Genomic DNA, 23913 nt, shown 5'->3' with positions numbered 1-23913 from the left:
GTCCAAGTGTGTAGTTGTATTATCAGCCACAAGCGGCAGCTTTCTTAAGCCCAGACTCAGACCTCACAGCTCTGCTCGTGTCTCCACTCCTGTTTGTCTCCCTTGTTGCCTCATGACTCCTTCCCCGGCTGCTTTGACTGTAAAAGCCTCTCACCCCAACGTCATGACCTAGGGTTTCACACGGTAACAACAAGTGTGCTCCTCTTTTTACAGTCAAGGCGGACTGTGCTTCAGAGGGTGAGGATGACTTGAGCACGGATGCCCTGGTGGAGGAGATGCTCCAGCAAGGGGACACGGCTATCATTTATCCAGAGGCTCCAGATGATGATCCTAATCGGCAAGGGACCCCCGATGCCAGCATCCATGATGAGAACGGTATAGGAATCACGCAGTGTTCCCAGGTCACTCTTCCCACCTAGAGGCTCAGCACTGAGCTGTCACATTTTACAACACAACACCTGGATGTGAGTTAGCCTTCCGAGAGGGGCCTCTACCTGCACCCTGTCTCACCTCACATGTAAACTGGAGCTCGTTAGCACCTCTCTGAGATCATTACGCTGCCTGTCTAGGTGTACAAGGCTGGGGCCGTCATGGCTGCTGCCTCTTAACTGAGAGGAAGAAGAGGACACCTGAGTACATTTGGCTCTGGCTCACTGCTGCTTGGTGGATAATGTGTATGCCTTTCCCACCCAAGGCCCTCACCTGGCCTCCAGGGGGACTTAATACATCACCTGTTAACAATGTAATACTTTACCTGTGTGGGAGCCTGGGGGCAGCGGCTCTTTGCTCCGGCGCAGGTGGCTTTACTTCCTCAGACACACGGAGGATTTCCACCCATAATAGATGTAAAATGGTTGTTAATGGCACAAGCCTACAACATTGCTCAGTTATCTGGCACTGTTTACCTGAGGGGGAGAATATCTCAGTCATTATTAAAGTTGCACAGGAGTGTTACTGTCAACATCACAAAGCTCCCTCCCCTCCACTCTCTGTGTTTTATTTATCATTTCTCTTTAACCAGGAACTCCAGATTCCTTCTCCCAGCTGCTCACGTGCCCTTACTGCTCACGGGGCTACAAGCGCTACAGCTCCCTGAAGGAGCACATCAAGTACCATCACGAGAAGACCGGGGAGAGCTTCAGCTGCACAGAGTGCAGCTACAGCTTTGCACACTGTGCACAACTGGAGCGTCATATGAACATCCACAAGTTTGGGCGCGATCAGGTAAGAAGCAGCTGATCACCACTGTCCATGACTATCCAGCAGTAGCTCAGATGCGTTAGATGTGGAGCTCACTAACAGCCGTGTGGGTTGAGGTAATATTGTATAGAATGAAGTTGTTTCCTGTGTAGACACAACTCTGCGGTCAGAGGTCACTCATCTGTAAGGGAGTTGGTTACAGGATGATGGGAGAGGTGACGTTGGTGAGATCAGGGTTAGGCTGCAGCAGTCACGGTCGAGCTCAGTGGTAAACGGGAGTGCTTCCTCTTTTCCCATCTCTGGCGTGGTGATAATAATCAGTGAAAGTCCAAAAGTTGTGTCAGACTGAATGACCCTTTGACCTCTGATCCGACAGAAGCACACCACACAGTCAACAGGCAACAGGAAGTTCAAATGCAGCGAGTGTGGTAAAGCTTTTAAATACAAGCACCACCTGAAGGAGCACCTCCGCATCCACAGTGGTGAGTAAACAAGCTTTGTGTGTGTGTGTGTGTGTGTGTGTGTGTGTGTGTGTGTGTTCTTGTACTTACTGCATACTGAGGACCATCATGAGTTTTAACCAACGAAGTGAGGACATTTTTGTGGTCCTCACTCACAGTTGGCTTTAGAGCAGGGGTGCCCAGTCCTGGTCCTGGAGGGTCGATATCCAGCATGTTTTACTTTTAACTCTTGTTTCAACACACCTGATTTCAATCAGCATGTAATAAACAGACTTCTGCAGAGCCTGATGAGCGGCTGCACAGGTGTTTCAACCACTGAACCAAGTGTGTTGGAGCAGCAAAACCACAAAACCTGCTGGATACCGGCCCTCCAGGACCAGGATTGGGCACCTCTGTTTTAGAGGTAATGTGGTAATTAAGTTTTAGTTGAGGTTAGGGTTAGGAATAGACCAGCACTGGTTAGGGTATGGGTATGGGTTAGGCATGGAGTCACAAAAATGAATGGAAGTCGAGGGATGGTCCTCACAAAGGTACTGTAAATCCTTTAATACAGGCCCAGGCCTTTATTGGAAGGAGGCCAGGATTAAAGTCAGGTCTGAATTTTAGTTTGAGCAAAATAAACTACCTCTAGAATGAATAAAAACAAGATTTTGTGTCCATTTGAACCTAAAAAACTCTAGGTTCGTTTATTTAAAATGTACAGTTCACACTGCTCCTTCTTTATGGAACAGGCTACAGGAAAACTGGAAATTAACCGAGTTTATCTTTAAAACCAGACCAAAAACATTTGAGACGGATTCCCTGTGCTGTAACTGCCTTCTGTAATTTTGTACATAACGTGTCTGTGTAACTAAAACATTTGTAACTGTAACTTTTGCCGCCTCTTGGCCAGGACTGTCTTGTAAATGAGGTTTTTTAATCTCAACGGGACCTTTCTGGTTAAATAAAGAATAAATAAACAGTTAACATTGTATGTACATATGCATATAGAACATTTTTACAACAGAGAAGAAGAAGAAAATATCATTTCTATAGCACCTCTCAAGATAAAAATCACGAGGCACTTCACAAAAACAAAAAATACAAAAAAGAATTTAGAAAATGGTTAAAAAATACATTTAAAATGAGCAAAAGATAGGCAACTGTGATTTTAAAAAATGTTAAGAGAGAGTGAATAGGAAAGAGGGGAATCAACAACACCGTTGTTTCAGGCTAAATCTCATTATACAACAGTTAGTTCCGACCGAGTGATTTGATTGGTCAAGAGACTTTCCAAGAGTGCTGATACTGGACTATATCAGCACTGGTGTGATTATCTACGGCCTCGTGCCTACGACCGAATCACACCAGTGCTGATATTCAGCAACAACGCGCTCCCTCTCGTGTGATATTGCTTAAGTATAGTAGCAAACATAGCAAACATGTCGGTAGTGCATTATAAACACTTGGTGGGTTATTGATGCACAACAAAAGGCATCAGACACCTTACCGCTCCAAAGTATAACCGTTCATGTCTCCTTTGGTTTGAAGTCTGCTCTGTCTTCTCCATCCCCAGTGAGTCGTGGAGGATGGCTGCTTATACTGAGCCAGGATCCTCTGGAGGTGTCTTCCTGTTAAAAGGGAGTTTTCCTCTCCACTGTCGCTGCATGCTTGCTTAGTATGAGGATTGCTGTAAAGACTCTGACACTAGTCAGTGACTTGATGCAACCTGCTGGGTTCCTTATATAGGAAACTTTTGCTGATTGGCTTAATAAACTGACCTCTATTGGAATGTTTACTATGAGAAGTTCCTTGAGACGACTCTTGTCGTGATTTGACGCTTTATATATAAACAGAATTTAATTGAGTCTTAGGTTGTTTATAAGTGGTCAGACCATGGCAGTAATGTGGCACAATCACGTCCTAGTTTATCTTAGCCATAACTTGCTTTCATTGCAATCAAATCCACTCTCATTAAGTTTTTTTTTTAACAAGCTACTCCTAAAGGTTTCTGTCCTCCACAATCTCAGTCCTTTGATCTGACTTCCAGATCTAACAAAGAGAAGCTCCTGGGGCTCTGCATCGCTTCAATTTATCATCTCAGCTGGTTCTATAGTCAAAAGTGAAACTTATGGCCCGCGTTTACTTTCATTTATTATTTAGTTGCCTGTTGGAGCTCGACAGTAACTCCCCACATGATCATGACACCTCGCTCTGTTGCGCCAAGGTGCAATTTGTATTCACAATCTGGCATTGCAGTAATATTACTACCAAGCATGGCGGCCCAAATACTGCCAAATCCCCATAACGCCATGTCACCGCGGCGTATTCAAAAGACACACCGTGTCAGTTGTACGCTGATTTGCTGGCATGGTGTGTCTTCAAAAAGGGCTTGTGTGTGTGTGTCTGTGTGTGTGCGGGCATGTCTGTGTACGTGTGTGTGTACGTGTGTGTGTGTGTCTTTCTCTCTCTCTCTCTCTCTCTCTGTCTCTCTCTCTCTCTCTCTCTCTCTCTCTCTCTGTGTGTGTGTATCTCCATAATGAGAGATGATCGTGTTTCTTTTGGCGTTATGGGACAACAATCAGAGAAGGGTATCTCCCTCTGGTGCTATTACACCAATGGTTAAGCATCACTAAAATGCATTAGAGCATTATCCTACCATAGTGCTCATTGCTGGGTTTCACTCATGTGACACTGTAATCATGCAAAATTCACATGGGGGACAGGAAGTGTTTTGCTCCACTATAAAACTGAGCATGATGGATGAAAGTCAGTGTTCTGAGGCTTTAAACGAGCTGGCACAGATGCGATACTGATAAAAAATACATCTCCCTTCAGGTTATGACCCATATAGTTTTAAAAGTCGGACATTTCATGCACTCTGGAGGATTTACCCAGCGCTGAAGCGATCTGCATAACAAACGACCTCGTGCTGCATGCCTTATATTAACACTGCAAACCAAATGAAAGACTTTACAAGCCTGGAAGCCAACAGCTGTTTTATTTCAGGTTGGTTGAACATTTAGTGATCTGGAGAAGCTTTAAATGACCATCGTCTTGTTTTTGCTCGAGTAAGTAGTGAGTTGTGCTATTACAATTACTTAGCTCATGATAATAATGCTAGTGCTAATGCTAATGATGAGTATGTGCTAGGATCTACTTGAAACTAACTTTTTATACCTTTTTAAATCCAAATTTCTGGTAAGTTTGTTTGATTTTTTTTAAAGGTATAAACGCCACGTTACAACACTAAGCTAACTGCTAAAAGCATTAGCACTCTGCAGCTATTTGTGGTGAAGACACGTGAAAACGGTATCAAACTGTTAAACTGCCATTCTTTTGGCTATGTTTCTAAGTAACTGTTTAATATTATTCCATTAGTCATCCCACACCTGTTAGAAAGTGGTCGCTGTAAGCTCTAGCATTGACTGTTTCAGCTCCTCTTGTTTTAACCCGAAGGTTCCCGATCCACATCTGCCATCTTCTTTCAGTATGTTTTTTAGTCCTTTGTGGTGCTAAACATTTGGGACTTGAAAAAATAATCTTAGCGTAGACCGTGCATAGTGTGAGCATTTTAACTCCCAGTCAACAGAGTAAATAGGGTTCTGTGCAGCGCCGGCTACTTCTGTACCCCATCAGCATTTGGTGATGCAGCTGCAACATCATGTGAAACTCAGCAATAGCCTAGCTTCCTTCTCTATTGGGACTCTGTCCCTCCCCTCCCCTCCCCTCCCCTCCCCTCCCCCTCCATGCCACCCTACCCCACCCCCCACACACACTTCTCATCTCCATCTCTTTTTTACACATTTTTTTTTTATATTTTACTCAGGAGAGAAACCCTACGAGTGCTCCAACTGCAAGAAGCGCTTCTCCCACTCCGGCTCATACAGTTCCCACATCAGTAGTAAGAAGTGCATCAGTGTCATCTCACCAAACAGCAGGCAGCGACTGAGTGCCAGAAGCCAGTCCCAGGCTCCGTCTCCAGTCCTCCCACCATCACCTTCAGTCCATTGCAGCCAGATCAGGGAGAAACTGGAGCACAGCAAAACCTTGCAGGAGCAGCTCCCTCTTCACCAGGTCAAGGTAGAACCTGCGGACTATGAGTACAAGCCAGCAGCACTGACGCCTCCTCCTCTGACTGGTGGGGTTTTCAGCGGAGGTGCTGCAGCCTCTCTGCAGGGAACAGTGCAGGCAGTGGTCCTGCCCACAGTGGGGCTGGTGTCACCCATCAGTATCAACCTGGTTGACCTGCAGAAGGCACTCAAAGTTGCAGTAGACAAAAACGTCATTCGCCAGGTGTTGGAAAGCAACTCCAAAGGTCAGATGAACTCGGGGTTAACTACTGGAGCAGTTCAGCAACAACTCATTTCAGCCATCAATCTGCCCATTGTGGGTCAGGATGGAAATGCAAAAATTATTATAAACTACAGTCTGGATCCCAGCCAGGGCCAGCTCACATCCCATAACCTGAATAAAGAGCAGAAACCAGTTTCTCCAACTCAGACTGCTCCTGACATGTTCAAGTTCCAGAAACTCCCTGAGGATCCTATTGTCAGAGGCTGCAGGGCCCACGGGGAGAAGACAACAAGAACGTGTCTCCTGTGTGACAACTGTCCCGGAGGGCTGGAAGACCTTCATGCCCTCAAACATCACAAGAAAGGTGGTGTCTTGCTGAATGGAGCGGGCCTGAATAAGTCTGAGTCTGCCGTTTCTGCTTTGCTGTCAGGTGAAGGACTCTGCAACCAGCCCAAGAATGTCTTGTCTTTACTCAAGGCCTACTTTGCCCTAAATGCAGAGCCCTCCAAGGATGAACTGGCCAAGATCTCTGACTCCATGAGTCTACCAATCCTTATGGTAAAGAAGTGGTTTGACAAAATGCAAGAAGGCCAGATATCCTTTGGTGCTCCAACTCCTCCCTCAGAGGAGGAAGATTCCTGTGATGCCCACACTGTAGTGTCACTTGTCCAAAAAGAGAATACAGCCACTATGATGCCCACTGTGAGCCAGGGCAGCCCCACAGAGGCCACGCCAGCAGAGGTCAATGGTGCTCACAGTTCACCTGCCTCCCCCACACCATTAAACCTCATGGCTGGTAGTCCCATCCTAGCTGACGACCCGCAGAGCACCGAGGGACCCCTGGACTTGTCGCTGCCAAAACAAGCTAGAGAAGAAGCTGACACAGCAATACCCGCAGCCTGTGTTTACACTTCTGCTTCCTCTGGTGCTGACAGAGAGGAAGAACCCCTGAACTTAACTTGCACAAGGAAAGACACGTTGCCACTCTCAGCAATAGGGGGTAGCCCTGTTGAACTGTACGCCAGCCAGCCAAGTGCCAAACCCCTTGACATTGTCACCACAATGCAATGCCTGAAAGCGCTATCCACCACTAACAAACAGACTATCCTGATCCCCCAGCTGGCTTACACCTATACCACTACAGCTAACAGCCCAGCTGGGACCCAAATGGACGAGACCATCCATCTCAACGGGATCACGGTGGGTAGCAACATTCAACATTCAATTCATGTTTCAATTCAACATAACTAGTGAATACTAGTTTAGTAGACCTTTCCAGTTGAACAATGGTGACTACAGGTTTAGCTTCATGTTGCTAGCTTCTCAGGAGTTCAGATTTAATTTAAGAAATCAACGTAGCTCTCTACGAGAAGTGGGGCTGAGAAACTGCTATATGGCTTGCACTTAGGCTTCAAGGACTTTTACCGGTCCTTACCCAATGCCCTTACCCAAATATTTTACAGTGGCTTTTGCAAATTCACATGTAGAAAAGGTCAAGGTCAGATAGACCTTGGGATAACCTGTCGAACAATAAATGCAGAGTAGTTACATGCTTGGACCAGTCAGAGGTATACACTACTGTAAAATCCAAGTAGGCGCTACAATGATCAAGATTAGCCACAACATAATTTATAAGCCTTTGAAAAGTAGCAGGGGAGTTTCTCATGCCAAATGGCAGGACAGCGTATTGCAAGAAGACATCAGAAGTAAAAAAGGCTGAAAGATCGGAAGCACTGCCTGTAAAGGGGACCTGTCAATAACCCTTTAACAAGTCCAACTAGTTACACATTTAGCTGAGCCAGCACTGTCTACGAAATCATCTACCCAAGGAAGTGGGTAGGAATCTGGTAGTTACTGTGTTTAACTTTCTGTAGTCTGTAATAAATCAGGGTGTCCCGTCTGGCTTGGTCTCAACTAGACAGTGACTTTTCTTTGTTTGGCAAAACCATTTTAAAGAAGGTAGGGTCGTGAACGCACAGGTGAGTTGAGCGGAGGTGAGGATCAAAATGCTGGGGAAGAAGCAGGCAGGCAGACTGGAACATGTAAAGGGTCTTTAATGACGAATGCACGCAGGACATGGAAACAATGAACTGACAAGACACACGGAACAGAGAGGGTTTAAATAAATGAGGGCTGGGAGCTTGGTGTTTGGAAAACGAGAGGCAGGTGGGAGTAATCATGAGACACAGGACTGAACAGGGTCTGACAGTACCCCCCCCCCTGCCCCCCAAAAGGGTGGCACCGGACGCCCAACACAGGTCCGGACAGAGTCTAGGGGGCCTGAGGAGAGCGACTAAGTCTGGGGGGCCAGCGTCTGGGACACAGGAGGAGACGGTGACTGCGTCTGGGGGGCCGGCGTTTGGGGCAGAGGAGGAGACGGCGACAGGCACTGGGAGGCTTGCGCCTAGCGAGGGCAGGGCCAGCGGTGACCGGTCACGGAGCCGCTGCAGGCAGAGCCACTGACTCGGCAGGAGGCGGCGACCGAAGGAGCCAACCTGAGTGGAGGTGGAGCCGCTGCAGGGGGGCCAATGACTGGACTGGAGGCAGAGCCGCTGCAGGCGGTGGCAGTGACAGCTTGGCTGGCGGCGCCGAACTTGTCGCTGACGGCTTGGCTGGAGGCGCTGGATGTGGAAAGTTAGTTACTTGATCAGTCTGGATGAAACACGGTAATCCAAATACAGAGAAGATGTTCATTAAAGCTTTAAGTACTAGCCGGGTAGTGATGGATGTCAAAAGAATGGCTTCAGGGTACCTAGTGGCTACTCATTACAGTTAACCTGTTAGCATAGTTAATAGGAATCTTTTTCCTGTCTTGGAGGGGGGTAATGGGCCCACACAATCAACAATAACATAAACAAAAGGACTTGTTATCACATGTAAAGACTGAAGAGGGGCTGTTGTAAGACATTGTTAGGTTTCCCAGCCATTTGGCAAACATGAAATCATGTTCATCCCAGGCCATTGAAGTTGTGCAGGAGGAGAGCATGAGTCTCATTTATCCCAGATGTTCACACCCTTCACTAGCATGGACCATGGAAATAACCCTGCGTGTGTTTGTGTGTGTGTGTGTGTGTGTGTGTGTGTGTGTGTGTGTGTGTTTGTGTGTGTGTGTATGTGTGTGAGTGTGTGCCTATGTATGTGTGTGTGTGATTGTGAGTGTGTGTGTGTTTTCCAGCTTATTAAGGGCTGTGGGCAGAGGTGTGACCAAGCCACTGCTTTGTAAGTCGCAAGTCTTTCCAGTCAAGTCTCTAGTCCAATACAACCAAGTCCAAGTCAAGTCCAAGCCCTTAACTTTGAATTTTCAAGTCATAATCAAGTCATCTGTCCATCTTTTATTTAATGACGTTGATAATAAATGAATTCCAGAAATAAAGCTTCTTAAAGCTTCGTTTATTTGCTCAAACAGCAGAAAGTGAAACTGATTATAAACAAAGTGTTGCAGCGTTTAGCAGCAAATCAAACCCAGAACCAAGAACCATTCATGATAGTTTTCCATGCCGTGCTACTTTTGTGCTAAAATATCAAATATGCTCAAGTCATCATCAAGTCAACAGATGCAAGTCGATTCAAGTCGCAAGCCATTGGCGATCAAGTCCGAGTCAATTCGCAAGTCTTTATAGATTTTATCAAGTCAAGTCAGAAGTCATTAAAATAATCATTCGAGGATGACTTGCGTCCAAGTCATGTGACTCTAGTCCAAGTCATGGCTGTAGGTATCTGTGCTGTGGAACAGGATGGAGAGAGGTGAAGCCAACATTATAACAACATTTGTCTTGCTCCACAGGAGGAGAGCAGCATAGACGAACAGAATGATTCTGATTCTGGTCCAGCCAGGAAGAAGATGAAGAAGACCGATGGCAGCATGTACGCCTGTGACTTGTGTGACAAGATCTTCCAGAAAAGTAGCTCGCTGCTGAGACACAAATATGAACACACAGGTAAATAAGAAGGGTTCACACCCGTAGGCATCAACCCTGCAGGAACCCCAAGGACCCAGAACTCACCCCAACACAGAAGTGGCAAAAATGCAGTTCTACCCTCATCCACTAGGGGCTGGGTCCAAAACAGAGCTAATCCTCATTGACTCCCTTATTAAAATGTCAGCTTCACAGCACAAATAAGCAGGTTTACAGCCTGGTTAAAAAAGCATTTCGGGTCTAATAGTTGACAGTAATGACAACACTTCTGTTTAGGTGTAATTAAAGGCTTAAAATTATGAATAGCTAGGCAGGGCTGCCAACTTTCTACATTTCCATGCGTGAGAGTGAAGGGGGCTTCTTTGGGTGCAGACTAATCGCCGTCCGTGGTGGTGGTTGTGGGGGGGTTAAAGCATTTAGTGAGACTTTTTGTGCTCTGCACTTTATTTATTTATTTCTATACATTAATCTGATTTTGTTTGATACAAGTTTTCTTTTCCCTAGTAAAATTTATTAGGAGGAACTTGTTAAAACCAGATCATCTATCTTCTTCACACTGTCTGTCTGTCTGTCTGCAGTAAAGAGTTACAGCTACATGTCACAGATGTCGCACAGGAACTTTTAATTGTAATAATATAATAATGTAAGTTATTTAAAGTCCATCTGGAGTGGACAACATCATGCCCTTCACAACACTACCAGTAATTATGTTTTGACAACCCCCGCTCTCACAAACTTAAATGTTCAAAGGTTGGCAGCCCCGTAGACTGTGGCTGATGAGTCAAAACCAAAGACAACCAACAGAATATTGAAGCTCCGTCAAAATCGGCTGGCGACGCGACGGCATTTCTAAATAAAAGCATGACACTTTGGTGGTGGACGGTTCTGGGAGAGAGAACCAGGCCAGCCCACCTCACAGCCAGAGCAGAGAGAAGCACAGCGGTTTGGGTTATACAGATGGGATTATGTGTGTGAAATAACGCCAGTAAATGGTCACCTCAGTGTTGTTTGTGTGCATGTTGTTCAGCAGCTGATATTATAATTAATGCACTCTCCTAAAGGATTATCAGAAACACCATACTAATACGGTGTTTGACCCCCTTTCTCCTTCAGAACTGCCTTAATTCTACGTGGCATTGATTCCACAAGGTGCTGAAAGCATCCTTTAGAAATGTTGGCCCATATTGATAGGATGGCATCTTGCAGTTGATGGAGATGTGTGGGATGCACATCCATGGCACGAAGCTCCCGTTCCACCACATCCCAAAGATGCTCTATCGGGCTGAGATCTGGTGACTGTGGGGGTCGTTGTAGTATAGTGAACTCATTGTCATGTTCAATAAACCGATTTGAAATGACTGGAGCTTTATGACATGGTGCATTAGCCTGCTGGAAGTAGCCATCAGAGGATGGGTACATGGCGGTCATGAAGGGATGGACATGGTCAGAAACAATGCTCAGGTAGCCTGTGGCATTTAAACCACGCCCATTTGGCACTAGGGTGGCTAAAGTGTGCCAAGAAAACATCCCCCACACCATGACACCACCACCACCAGCCTGCACAGTGATAACAAGGCATGATGGATCCATGTTCTCATTCTGTTTACACCAAATTCTGACTCTACCATCTGAATGTCTCAACAGAAATGGAGACTCAGCAGACCAGGCAACATTTTTCCAGTCTTCAACTGTCCAAGTTTGGTGAGCTGGTGCAAATTCTAGCCTCTTGTTCCTATTTGTAGTGGAGATGAGTGGTACCCGGTGGGGTCTGCTGCTGTTGTAGCCCATCCGCCTCAAGGTTGTGCGTGTTGGCTTCACAAATGCTTTGCTGCATTCCTCGGTTGTAACGAGTGGTTATTTCAGTCAAAGTTGCTCTTCTATCAGCTTGAATCAGTCGGCCCATTCTGCTCTGACCTCTAGCATTAGCAAGGCATTTTCGCCCACCGGACTGCTGCATACTGGATATTTTTCCCTTTTCACACCATTCTTTGTAAACCCTAGAAATGGTTGTGGGTGAAAATCCCAGTAACTGTGCAGATTGTGAAATACTCAGATCGGCCCGTCTGGCACCAACAACCATGCCACGCTGAAAATGGCTTAAATCACCTTTCTTTCTCATTCTGACCTTCAGTTTGGAGTTCAGGAGATTTTCTCGACCAGGACCACACCCTTAGATGCATTGAAGCAACTGCCATGTGATTGGTTGATTAGATAATTGCATTAAGGAGAAGTTGAACAGGTGTTCCTAATAATCCTTTAGGTGAGTGTATAATCTGTTTTTTCTTTCATAAACCTGATTGCTTGGTGCCCTTCTGGCCACTCGGTGCCCTACACACTGTGCATGATGTGCATTTAGGGAGCGCCAGAGCTGGTTGGGAGATACGATACCTCTGTCCTCTCAGCTGTTGTGTCTCCATTGAAATTCAGCACTTACAGGACTTTGCACAGATTGCGTCACACATCGCAACTGCTTCGGCAGTGAGTGATGTCACTGATCAGCGCCAAAAAGCATCCACCGTAACATTAATAGCATTTAAAGCACTTATTTTGTGGAAGTATATCATAAGTTAATCCATTCAGAGGACGAAAGCTGCTGTGTTATGTAAAATGTGGCGTTCAATGACCAGAAGGAGTGCCATTTCTTAAGGCGCTCTGCTCTGTGGGACAACAAAGCCCTGTTAATGAAGTTATTGTGGGGGAGTTTCCCAGTTTTGTCTGATGTTGGGAGTTTAGTAACAGCTTTGGAGGAACTCAGCTGTGTTTTCTGGTGTCGTGAGTTTATTTTACTTAGGGACGCCCCGATACAACTTTTTTCACTTCCGATACGACACCGATATTACAGCCTTCAGTACTGACCAATACCGATATCAATCCGATATGATTTCAGCACAAATCATACATACTTTTACCTATTTCATAGTGTGGAATGTATGAAAGGCTTTATCAAGTGATTTTACTCAAACAGAAAACAAAAGCCAGTAACAGTAAGTATAAAAACTGACCAATGGATGTTCTTCAAAGTGCTTCATTTGTGGTAATAAAATGCTAATTATGTAAGCATTAAAGGGGACAAAGAATCCAAACCAACATTTTCTTGTTTGTGAATAAAGACAGCGTGGGTGGTTAAAAGTAGCAATTCCAAAACGTCAAAGCCGTGTGTGACCTACTTTTTACGTAAATTAGAAAGTTTAAAAATGCGAGAAAAACTTTCTGAGAAACCTAATAAAAATGTCACAATGTGGAGCCCTTCCTCCTTCAATCTGCAGTCTCCAGTGTCTGAGGCCTTCTGGTTTAAACCAACCAATCAGCAAGCAACTCATTAGCATATTCATGTGTGTGTGTGTGGGGGGGGGGGAGTGTCAGCGAGGCCGTATCAGGGCTCCTGGTGAAAGCTTCTTATGATGCTGATTAACTGGATTCTTTGTCCTCTTTAAATGCTAAAAAGAACAAGAAAAACAACAAAAAATAATAATTGTGGATTTTAATGTTGGCCAATTATTTAATAATAAAATAAACCAACAATGTAGCCAGGTAGAATAATTAGTAGCGTTTTCCCATCCTAACAGCATCCAAAAGTCTCTCAGGCAGGATTCCCCGTGGTGCCAGGGCTGCTAACACAAGCATCTGACCTTGTTCAGACGCCATTGTCTCACACTGAAGAGTCACCCCCACCCCAAACTGAACACACGGAGGGGAAGCACTCTGAAAATACATCTCTTGAGTAAGAGTACTACTTCAACATTATTTATCATGAAGTAAAAGTAAAAACACCAGCTGTTCAACAGCACTACTCCACTAACAGGTGCTGAGTCAGGTTTCTATGTCTGGATGGGCCATTGTAATTCTGGATGGGTCATGCAAGCAGCTGCAGAAACAGTACCTATATGCAGAGGTCGCAACGGCTAAGCGTGTTGTCATTTTTACTGACAGATTTAAAAATGGTCATGATCATTTTAATTTTATTAACCTAACCCTAATTTTACAATTTTATTTTCATTCATTTTCCATTAATATTTAGTCTAAACAAGCCGACCACACAAATAAGCAATTTCACTAAAAGTAGGAACATTTCACCTGCCGTGGCCCGAACGCACTCCTTCCTTCTGCTCCATGTAAACGTGAGCAGGTCACCTGTGTGTGTGTAATCAAATGTCTCTAGAGAGCTTTGCTGCTGAAGAGGCTTGATGAGGTTCTGGACTTTTGCCTCAGGTACACTCGTGGACGTTTTAATGTTGGAGGCTTAAAGCGCACTGCCACACTGGAGACTGAAACATTCCACCAAAGTTTCACAACCAGGGAACATTTCTCCAAGTCACAAGTCTCTCTGACAGACAGGGTTTCCAGACCTGCAAAGCACTCGCTTCAGTGGGAGGAAATCTTTCTGCATGCATTCTTATGGTTCTGCTGCTGGCCTGTGACCCACAAACACACTCCTCAGCTCCAAAGTTCCACAGCTCGCTGTGTCGTGCACGCTGACAGCGAGCTGCGCTGACCAAGGTGTCCAAGAACAAGAAGAAGAAGAAAAGATCTATTCTATAGTGCCTCTCAAGATAAAAATCACAAGGCGCTTCACAAAAACAAAAAATGTAAAATATAAAAAAAGAATTTAAAAAATTATTAAAAATATATTGAAATAAGCAAAAAATAGACAATTGTGATTAAAAATGGAAAGAAAGAGGGAGAGTGAACAGGAAAGAGGGAAATCAGTGGATCCCGAGGAAGGTGGAAAAGGTGGGGAGAGCAGAATAAAGAGAAGGTGGTGAAGAAGGTTCCACCAAAGCCTGAACAGGTGAGTCTTCAGCTGCTTTTTAAAGGAGACCACTGAGTCAGGCTCAGGGGGAGAGAGGTCCAGAGTCTGGGGGCCACAGCAGCAGATGATTTGTCACCTTTGACCTTTAGCCTGGTGCTGCACAACTAGTAGGCTTTGATCACTGGACCTCAGGGACCTGCCGGGGGGTAGGGACTGAGAAGATCACCAATGTAAGATGGTGCTTGTCCATGTGAGGCCCTAAAGACCAGAACCAGGATCTTGAAATGAAACCTGAAGTTGACTGGCAGCCAGTGAAGCTGGAGGAGAAGCGGGGTGATGTGGGTGTGTTTGGAGGACTTGGTCAGATGCCGAGCACAGGCATTCTGAACCACCTGTAGACGGTTCAGGGAGGTTCTGCTCAGACACGTGAAAAGAGAGTTACAGTAGTCTAAGCGTGAGGAGATGAAGGTGTGGAGAACTGTCTCAAGTTCAGAGTGGGACAGAATGGGACTCAGCTTAGCAACGTTCCTGAGATGGAAGAAGGAAGAGCGAACAAGAGAACTGACATGAGAATCCAGGGTAAAAGCTGGGTCATAGGTCACACCAAGATTCCTGACAGAGGGTTTGGTGTGACAAGCAAGCTGACGAAGAGAGTCTCTGACTTTGGGAACCAGCTTGTACAGAAAGTTCCCAGCATCCAGGTTTTAATGGAGTCCAAGCAGGTGTGTAACAGCTGCAGCTTACACATCTCATGGGGCTTAAAGGAGATGTACAGTTGGATGTCATCTGCATAAAGATGGTAGAAGATTCCTTTAAAGGAGCTCAGGATGTGCTGAAGAGGATGCAGATAGAGGAGGAAGAGCAGAGGCCCCAGCATAGAACCTTGTGGGACACCATGGGCGAGGGAGGTCTGAGATAATGCTCAGATGTTCTGATGGGAATCTTTTCTTGATTAATTTGATTACCTCTGCGATGTTTTCTGTGAGTAAAGTTTAAAATGTCTGAAGATAGTTGTAAAGCTGTAAGAAACTACCGAAATTGATTAACATCAGAGAGGCACACTGCAAATAGGAAAACTATTTAAACATTGATCAGATCCTTTTCATCTTGTCAGCATTGTTTATTGTAAAGTTTCATTCAGTACACAGTTTAATGACAACGATCAACAGAAAAAACCACTAACATAGGCACTGACGCTACACTTTATGCAATTATCAGGTTTTGCTCCTTGCAATTGTGTGACCTAGCATGGCAGCCCTTCACACAACACGACTGTACCATTCTCTACATGTTTAGAAGCTCACAACACACAAAGCCACCCATGCTTCCATTGTTTCCACACCCAGCTATCCCGTGATTCAACGCTACAGCACCCGATAACGTCATCTGACAGAGACAGATGACCTATTACGGATAATGAATTCTTTACCTTCATTTTATTCCTTCTGTCTGTTTATGGGAGGGATAGTGTGGCTTCTTAGATTTACAAGACATCACATCTGTGCTGCTCCGTTTGTTGGCTTCCATTCTCTCCACAACTCTGTTACAGCTGGAAGGAGGCGAGAGAGGGTAGTGGCGTAGGCTTTTAGCATGGGACAGAGAGTGGACACGAATAACCAAACGTGAAGGTTTTGAAGAAATATGGCAACCCAACCAGCTGAAATATGATTGGCTCTAGAACCAGGAAGAATAAATGTGGTGCTGTTTGTCAAATGAAAGGCCATCGCGGCCAGGCCATTTTTTAAAACAGAAAACATGGCAGCCCCTCAGCCGGCTGGAGATCTTTGTTATTGTAACAATGTGATAGTCACATTGTGTCACGCCCTGTCCTGTCTACTCTTAGGTTTTGTCTGTTCTCCGTTAATTGCTCCCACCTGCCTCTTGCTTCCCAATCACCATAGCTCCCGCTCCTCTTGTATTTAAACCCCTTCTGTTCTGTGTTCCCTGTCGTGTCATTGTTTCAGTGTTCCAGCGTGTGACTCTAATAAATCAATGTTAGAAGTTCTCACCTGCCTGCCTGTTTTCCTCCCCGCGTGTGGATCCTTGCCTCACCTCAGCTCACCTCGCCACACGCTCGTGACAGAATGACACGACCCCCTGAAGGGTCCAGCGGGGAGATCCTCCCATGGAAGTATTTATTCCAGTTCTTCTCCGCCGACTATCGACCAGCTTCTCCTTCCCCAGCTCCAGCTCCGCCTCGCTGCAGACGGCGTCCCCGACCTTCTGCCTCGGCGTTCCTCGCCGCCCTTCCGGAACCGGACGGGACGTTGGAGGGAGAGATGCTCCGGGATCGCTCCAGCTTCGAGGGCACGAGGCTGGCTTTCTGCTCCCCCGGGGTTGGTCCACGGCGTGGGGAGAGACGCCGGAATCCACCGCAGCCCTGCGCTTCAGGACGGAGCTGCGAGCCCACCGCTGGCCGTGCTTGGCGAGCCAGTTCGGACACGCCCCCGGTCAGACCACCTGTCCCGTCTCCGGCCGAATCGGCGTCTGCAGGAGGAGGAGCTGCGCTGCTCGCAGCCCTGTGGGCGGAGCACGCCAGTCTACAGGTTGAAACAGCCCAGGTTCGTCAGACCATCGAACTCCAAGTCCTCCAGCTAGATGATCTGCTCGCTGAACTCCGCGGGCTCCAGCTGGAAGATCTGCTCGCTGAGCTCCAGCTGGACCACCTGCTCGCTGAGCTCCAGCTGGACGAACTGTTCGCGGCTCCGGCTGAACCAGCTGTCCCGCCTCCGGTCCACTCGGCTCCTCTGTCATCTGTGGGAGGTGGAGCCACACCCACAGTCCAGCCAACTGAACTGGCCAGTCAACGGGCTGAGCTGGTCCGGCTTCAACAGAGCGCCCATTCTAATCAGCTCCGACTCGACGCTCTGCGCTCCCTGTCTTCAGCACTAGCACTGCTCGTTCACTCAAGGCCTGTTCCAGGGGGGGTCCAGAAGCAGACGGTGCAGGCCCAGAAGCAGACGGTTCCGGTTCCGGCCCAGAAGCAGACAATGCGGGCCCAGAAGCAGACGGTACCAGCCCAGAAGCAGATGGGTCTGGTGCAGGCCCAGAAGCAGACGTTACCAGCCCAGAGGTCAGCGGTTCGGGGACCGGCGGTCCAGAAGCCAGAGGACCAGAAGCGGATGAAAGTCAACACCGCCTCCATTCCAAGGGTCGACGCCTCCATTCCAAGGGTCGACGCCTCCAATCCAAGGGTCGACGCCTCCAATCCAAGGGTCGACGCCTCCAATCCAAGGGTCGACGCCTCCAATCCAAGGGTCGACGCCTCCACTCCTGAAGTTGGCTCGTCTGATGACGTCGACGCCTCCACTCCTGAAGTTGGCTCGTCTGATGACGTCTCCGCCTCCACTCCTGAAGTTGGCTCGTCTGATGACGTCGCCGCCTCCACTCCTGAAGTTGGCTCGTCTGATGACGTCGCCGCCTCCACTCCTGAAGTTGGCTCGTCTGATGACGTCGCCGCCTCCACTCCTGAAGTTGGCTCGTCCGATGACGTCGCCGCCTCCACTCCTGAAGTCGGCTCGTCCGATGACGTCGCCGCCTCCACTCCTGAAGTCGGCTCGTCCAATGACGTCGCCGCCTCCACTCCTGAAGTCGGCTCGTCCGATGACGTCGCCGCCTCCACTCCTGAAGTCGGCTCGTCCGATGACGTCGCCGCCTCCACTCCTGAAGTCGGCTCGTCCGATGACGTCGCCGCCTCCACTCCTGAAGTCGGCTCGTCCGATGACGTCGCCGCCTGCCATCCTGAAGTCGGCTCGTCCGATGACGTCGCGTCTGGTCTGACGTCTCCTCCGTGTCCGGTTCTGATGGTGACTCTGAAGGTCGCTCCGGTCCAGCCTGCAGAGACTTTGTCGCCGGTCCTGCCTGTGTCCCCGGCCCAGCCTGCAGGGCTCCTCTACCGCAGGCGCCGCCCTCCCAGGGCCCGTCGCCTCCTCTTCTGCCCCAGGCGCAGGCCCCCAAGGGTCCGTCCTCATCTCCTCATCTGCCTCTGGCACAGGCCTCCAAGGGCCTGTCCTCGCCTCCTCATCTGCCCCAGGCGCCGGCCTCCAAGGGACTGTCGCCTCCTCATCTGCCCCAGACGCAGGCCCCCTAGGGTTCGTCCTCGTCTCCTCATCTGCCCCAGGCGCCGGCCTCCAAGGGCCCGTCGCCTCCTCATCTGCCCCAGGCGCCGGCCTCCAAGGGCCCGTCGCCTCCTCATCTGCAGCAGGCGCTGACCTCCAAGGGCCCGTCGCCTCCTCATCTGCAGCAGGCGCAGGCCTCCTGACTCTGCTGATCCCTGCCGCCTCTCCTGTGGTCCCTCAGTTCCTCTGGGCCCTCCCTCCGGGTCCCCCCCCTCCCGCCCTGCTCCTTGTTCCTGTGGGCGTCTGGGATCCGCCCTTTGAGGGGGGGGTACTGTCACGCCCTGTCCTGTCTACTCTTAGGTTTTGTCTGTTCTCCGTTAATTGCTCCCACCTGCCTCTTGTTTCCCAATCACCATAGCTCCCGCTCCTCTTGTATTTAAACCCCTTCTGTTCTGTGTTCCCTGTCGTGTCATTGTTTCAGTGTTCCAGCGTGTGACTCTAATAAATCAATGTTAGAAGTTCTCACCTGCCTGCCTGTTTTCCTCCCCGCGTGTGGATCCTTGCCTCACCTCAGCTCACCTCGCCACACGCTCGTGACACATTGAACTGTTATGTAACTATTTAACTGTACGGTTAATACATAGTTCACCTTTAAAGGTGTTTTATAAAAGAAACTGAAATACGTTTGTTACAAAACAGGACAGGATGGGTTTTATGGTGCTACGTTTGTATTTACAGAACTCCCCAAAGCAGCAGGACAGTCTGCACTTAGCGAGGGAAGACTGTTTGCTGCTGAATAAAACAGCCAATTGTAGAAGAGCTCCTCTAGCCAATCAGAGAGGAGAAAGGCGAGACCTTCCTTGGATAACCTACAATTCCAATTCACGCTCTCCACAGCTTCGTCTTGACTTCGGGGTTAGCTCAGTTAGCTAGTAGCTACATTTGCTCATTGGCTCCCACCTTCACAGCCCGACTCCCAGCACCGCATCTTTTCCCATTTTTGGATTGTCTGGGTGTGGCGAGACAAAACAGCGGCGGTTGGAAGAACAGACAGAAATTTGTCTAGTACCTGTGTCTATGGTACCAACACAACAACACATCATCATCATGACTGTAGAAGCTGGAGGGATGAGTCAGAGCAAGCAAACGGGGATTTTGAGCTCCATTGAGAAGGGTGGACACCTCCATTCCAGCAGGTCTTACTCAACACACACAGAAGAGGTCTGAGGATTTATTTCCACTAACTCCCACCTCTGCACTGTCAGCTTCTCATTCAAAGCACAGAATTTTGCAAGAGGCGATCTCTGGTTGTAATTTAGACTCTGTGAGATGATGATTCTGTGGCCAAACTCAGGTCATTTCTCTCTGAGGCGTTTTCCTTGTCTTTATTACTCTGAGACTTGGCTTCCGAGCAGGGCTTTCAGCTCCAGATGACCTCATCCTAGGTGAAACTAGCGGTTCCGAAATGTTCTCCTTGAACACGTTGAGGACAGATCGTGTTTTTAGCTCGCAGGGTGGAAACATTTTACACAACACTGTGGGGGATTTTGCTTGAATTGTTTCCATATTTCTGTCTCTTTTCAGCTAAACAGGTTTATTTTGACCAAATACATTGATGAAGGTTTATTTTTTTGTTTTGTTTTTTTCTTGCAGGGAAGCGACCTCATGAGTGCAGCATCTGCAACAAGGCCTTCAAACACAAACACCACCTGATTGAACACATGCGGCTCCACTCGGGGGAGAAGCCGTACCAGTGTGACAAGTGTGGGAAACGATTCTCCCACTCCGGCTCCTACTCCCAGCACATGAACCACCGCTACTCCTACTGCAAGAAGGACACGCAGAGCCAAGCAGGAGATCAGGATAGCCCCGAGGAGGATGGAGAGACCCGGCCCGACATGCAGAATCAGCACATGGTCCCTTTACTGCTAGACTCGGACGAAAGAGGGGGCAGCACCAGAGAGGATGAGGAGAGTGAAGAAGAGGAGGAGGGCATGGTGGATATGGACGATATCCAGGTGGTGCAAATAGGAGAGGAGGGAGGAGATAATGAGACAGAGGAGCAAGAGGGGAGGTGTAATAAAGGGATTGTAGTGGTGAGCAGAGAGAAAGAGGAAGAAAAAGCAGAAATGGAGGAGGATGAGGAGGCTAGCACAAAGCAGGAGGTGCTGGAGAGTCTCGATGGAGAGGAAGACATTCATATGAAGGAGGAGGAGGAGGAGGCAGAGGCAATGGGTACAGAAGGAGGTGTAACAGAGGAAACATATGGGGAGGTCCCAGATAAGATTGAAGATGAAACATCCAGGAGCAAGAATCCTGAAGATGAGAAGGATCCCCAGAAGGATGAGGAGCAGTAGGAGATCCTGCCTCCTTCATGAGACCCAATCAGACTCCTCCTCTCCCGGTGAGGAGGAACCCAGAAGATGATGTCTGTGTACTCCAACAGTTCACTACTGTGTAGAAATCCAGGTGTGCCTGAAAAATACTTGTGACTTTTCTACGGGGGGAGCCGTGCCTCCCGTCTGTACGGAAGTGATGAAGATGAGAGTTTTAACAGATGAAGGACGTTAAATTCTACAACTGTGGAAGCTAGAGCTGACACGTTTTATTACAGAAACACCTCGGGTCTTTCTTTTTGTCTATCTTACTAATGTTGTCACTCATATCCTAACCTTTGAAAGCTGTACAGTCTGGAAATATTTCTATATCTTTTTATTACCAATGAACAAAACTTCAGTATTTTGTTAAGTTGGAGTAAATTTAAAAGAAAACAATCCTGTGCACTACAAGAGACTTGGTTTACTTACAGGTTGGAGGTTGTGTGTACCCTTCAGTATTAGATGTGCGGCGCCGTCACGCCTACAGCTACCTAGCATTACACTTATGTTGTTGTCTAACTGTGAACCTTTTCCGTTTCAGTGTTGGCACTCGGAAGAGTTGAGTTTCTTGGAAAAAGATCCAAAACATTTCCGATAAATGTTAGCTTAGCGCCCACTTGCACTGCTAAAAACCACTAAGGAGATTTCGCACCTTGTTTAATCTGGACGCTGAAGTGGTTTGGCACATAAGTTACCTAGCATGGAGATGCTAATGGGTGGACTAAGTCAAGCTAGCTGCTTCCGGAGGCTAATACATACTAAAGAATAATGCTTTAAAGGTGCAGTATGTAAGAACATAGTGAGATTTTTACAGTGAATCATTTTGGAAGGAAGGATCTACTGAAACATGTTTCATATCCAGCTGGACTGTCAGGTTTTCTCCTTTTAACACAAAGGAAGGAGGGACGTAACAACTGTTTACATCAGTGCGTGTGGGGTTGCCGTGTCTCCTGCAAACTAATACCGCAGCTTGTAGTCATTTTTACTTCACTTCTACATACTGCACCTTTTAATGTGGAGAGCAGAAAGCTGTTTACCCCCACCCCGCCTCAAAGCCTTATGCAAAAAGTAAATAAACGAATAGAAGCTTGCATATCAGAAGTGCCATTGAACACTGCTGTGCACGTGTCGCAGCAGCAATCAGGTATCAGCGGGTCCCCCATCAACCCAACAACTACAGCACTGTTGCCCCCGCACAGTAATTTAGTCTGACACTAGGTGGTGTTTATTACTTACTAGATGTTTTCTAATCGGAACAAATCCTATTTACTGTGTACATTTTAAATGGAATAACATCTTGTTGTCCTGCCTTCTCTTAGCGTGTTTATCACACCTCAGAAACGTCTCTTCAGGTAGCCACATGTGGGCGAGAGCTTGTTTTACCCATCAGTATTATTTTATATTCTGTTACGGTGTGTGTGTGTGTGTGTGTGTGTGTGTGTGTGTGTGTGTGTGTGTGTGTGTGTGTATGTATGTGTGCGCGTTATCATCAGTGGCAGTATTATTTCCACTCTCAACGAGCAGGTTTGCCTGTTTATCCGTAGAGAACTTTCATATTTATGTGTCTGAGTTTTTGTATTTCTTTATGCTTATTTATTACAGTATGTAGTGTACAATACTCTAGCTTGTATTAATACAATAATATATTTTAGTATGGACAAGGAAGAAAAAACAAATAACTGCAAGCCTGTAAAAGAGACTCCGGCACACTGAAGTGTGTTTTATGAACAAATGAAACAAGGTTTTTCTTCAGGGTGAAAAGACGAACAACTTTTGGATCAAACGACCTCCTGCATCTGGTCCATGTTGGTTTTCTTTGCCCTTGCTAACATGAAGCTACTGATCTGACAACTAATCTACTAGCATGAGTGTGTGCTGCTGTAACGAAGGATGACCCTTACACATGGACTGTTCCTTTACCAAGCCAAAATAATATTGCTGTATGTTCTTATTTGTGCCAACATGTTCCTTCCTTTATGTTAGTGTCACAGCGGTTTTATTACCACCCCCCCCCCCCCCGCACACACACACACATTTTTTATAATGAAGAGTTTTGTTTTTCTTTATTTTTTTTTTATGACTCCCCATCTTACAATAAAATGCATCAATTACATGCTTCTTGGTTTTAATTATGTCAGTGAGACGTGTCCATGGTACTGGGATTAGCTCCAGCTCACCAGCCGTGGGGGGGGGGGGGGGGGGGGGGGGCAGGACAACAGCCCAGCATTACTGAAAAGATGAGTAAGCCTGACTTATCCAAGGACATGTTTTTACACGCAAACTTCTGCACAGGAAGTGGAGTGTTGCAAAGCAATTCCCCACCAGGACAGCAGAGGGCGTAGTGCTTTTCTGTGGTGTCCTGCCACCATAACACTCATGTATCTGGTCCAGGATGGTGTGTTTACTGATGTGTTTACGTATTTCAGAGACTTTATAACACGGACAAATTAGTTCTTGATGTGGTAACCGCCTCCGAACCCACGTTTCCCGTCGTTTCCGTCCACGTGTTCTCCGTATTTTGTACTCCTTCAGTCACAAATGAAACGCTCATATTTTCGGACTTTTTCCGCGATGCGTTCTTCAATCTGCCGCTAAATATTTCTTTACTTTTTAATGGGGCAACGGCGATGCTGATGACGAATTTACTTGAAGCTGCATCCTGACCAATCACAAGCTTGCGTTCTCTTTTGACGGATTAAAAAAATTTTGGGCCTGTCTCCGTCACCTTCTGTGAGCCCGTCAGAGAGCCCTTGCGCCGACGCATAATGGCGTTGCGTGTCTCCGCACCGACGCAGACGGAGAAGCATTAATCAGGGTCAGGGTTAGTGAACCAGATGTTTTGATGTTGGGGGGCCTCTATGGAGTTAAGCAGCT

At 47.2% G+C, this 23913-nt stretch overlaps 1 protein-coding gene across 5 annotated transcripts in view; it reads left to right on the top strand.

Moving 5' to 3' along the window:
- The window catches only part of zeb1b (zinc finger E-box binding homeobox 1b), an 82341-nt gene extending 59189 nt beyond the window's left edge, over positions 1-23152 (top strand). For 4 of the 5 annotated variants that reach the window (XM_054751236.2, XM_054751237.2, XM_054751239.2 and 1 more), the window contains exons 3-9: positions 214-375; positions 1022-1224; positions 1577-1682; positions 5470-7136; positions 9721-9874; positions 11498-11554; positions 20315-23152. In XM_054751236.2, coding sequence (XP_054607211.2) covers positions 214-375; positions 1022-1224; positions 1577-1682; positions 5470-7136; positions 9721-9874; positions 11498-11554; positions 20315-21018 — 3053 coding nt within the window. In that variant the 3' untranslated portion in view covers positions 21019-23152. The remainder of the gene's footprint in view (positions 1-213; positions 376-1021; positions 1225-1576; positions 1683-5469; positions 7137-9720; positions 9875-11497; positions 11555-20314) is intronic. The other variant, XM_015975996.3, reaches the window with a different exon arrangement.
- Positions 23153-23913: the final 761 nt, after the last annotated feature.

The sequence above is a fragment of the Nothobranchius furzeri genome, chromosome 7 (assembly GCF_043380555.1).
Source record: "Nothobranchius furzeri strain GRZ-AD chromosome 7, NfurGRZ-RIMD1, whole genome shotgun sequence".
NCBI classification, from domain to species: Eukaryota; Metazoa; Chordata; class Actinopteri; order Cyprinodontiformes; family Nothobranchiidae; genus Nothobranchius; species Nothobranchius furzeri.
Note: the sequence above shows the minus strand (reverse complement) of the source record. Positions and strands in the feature narration are given on the sequence as shown.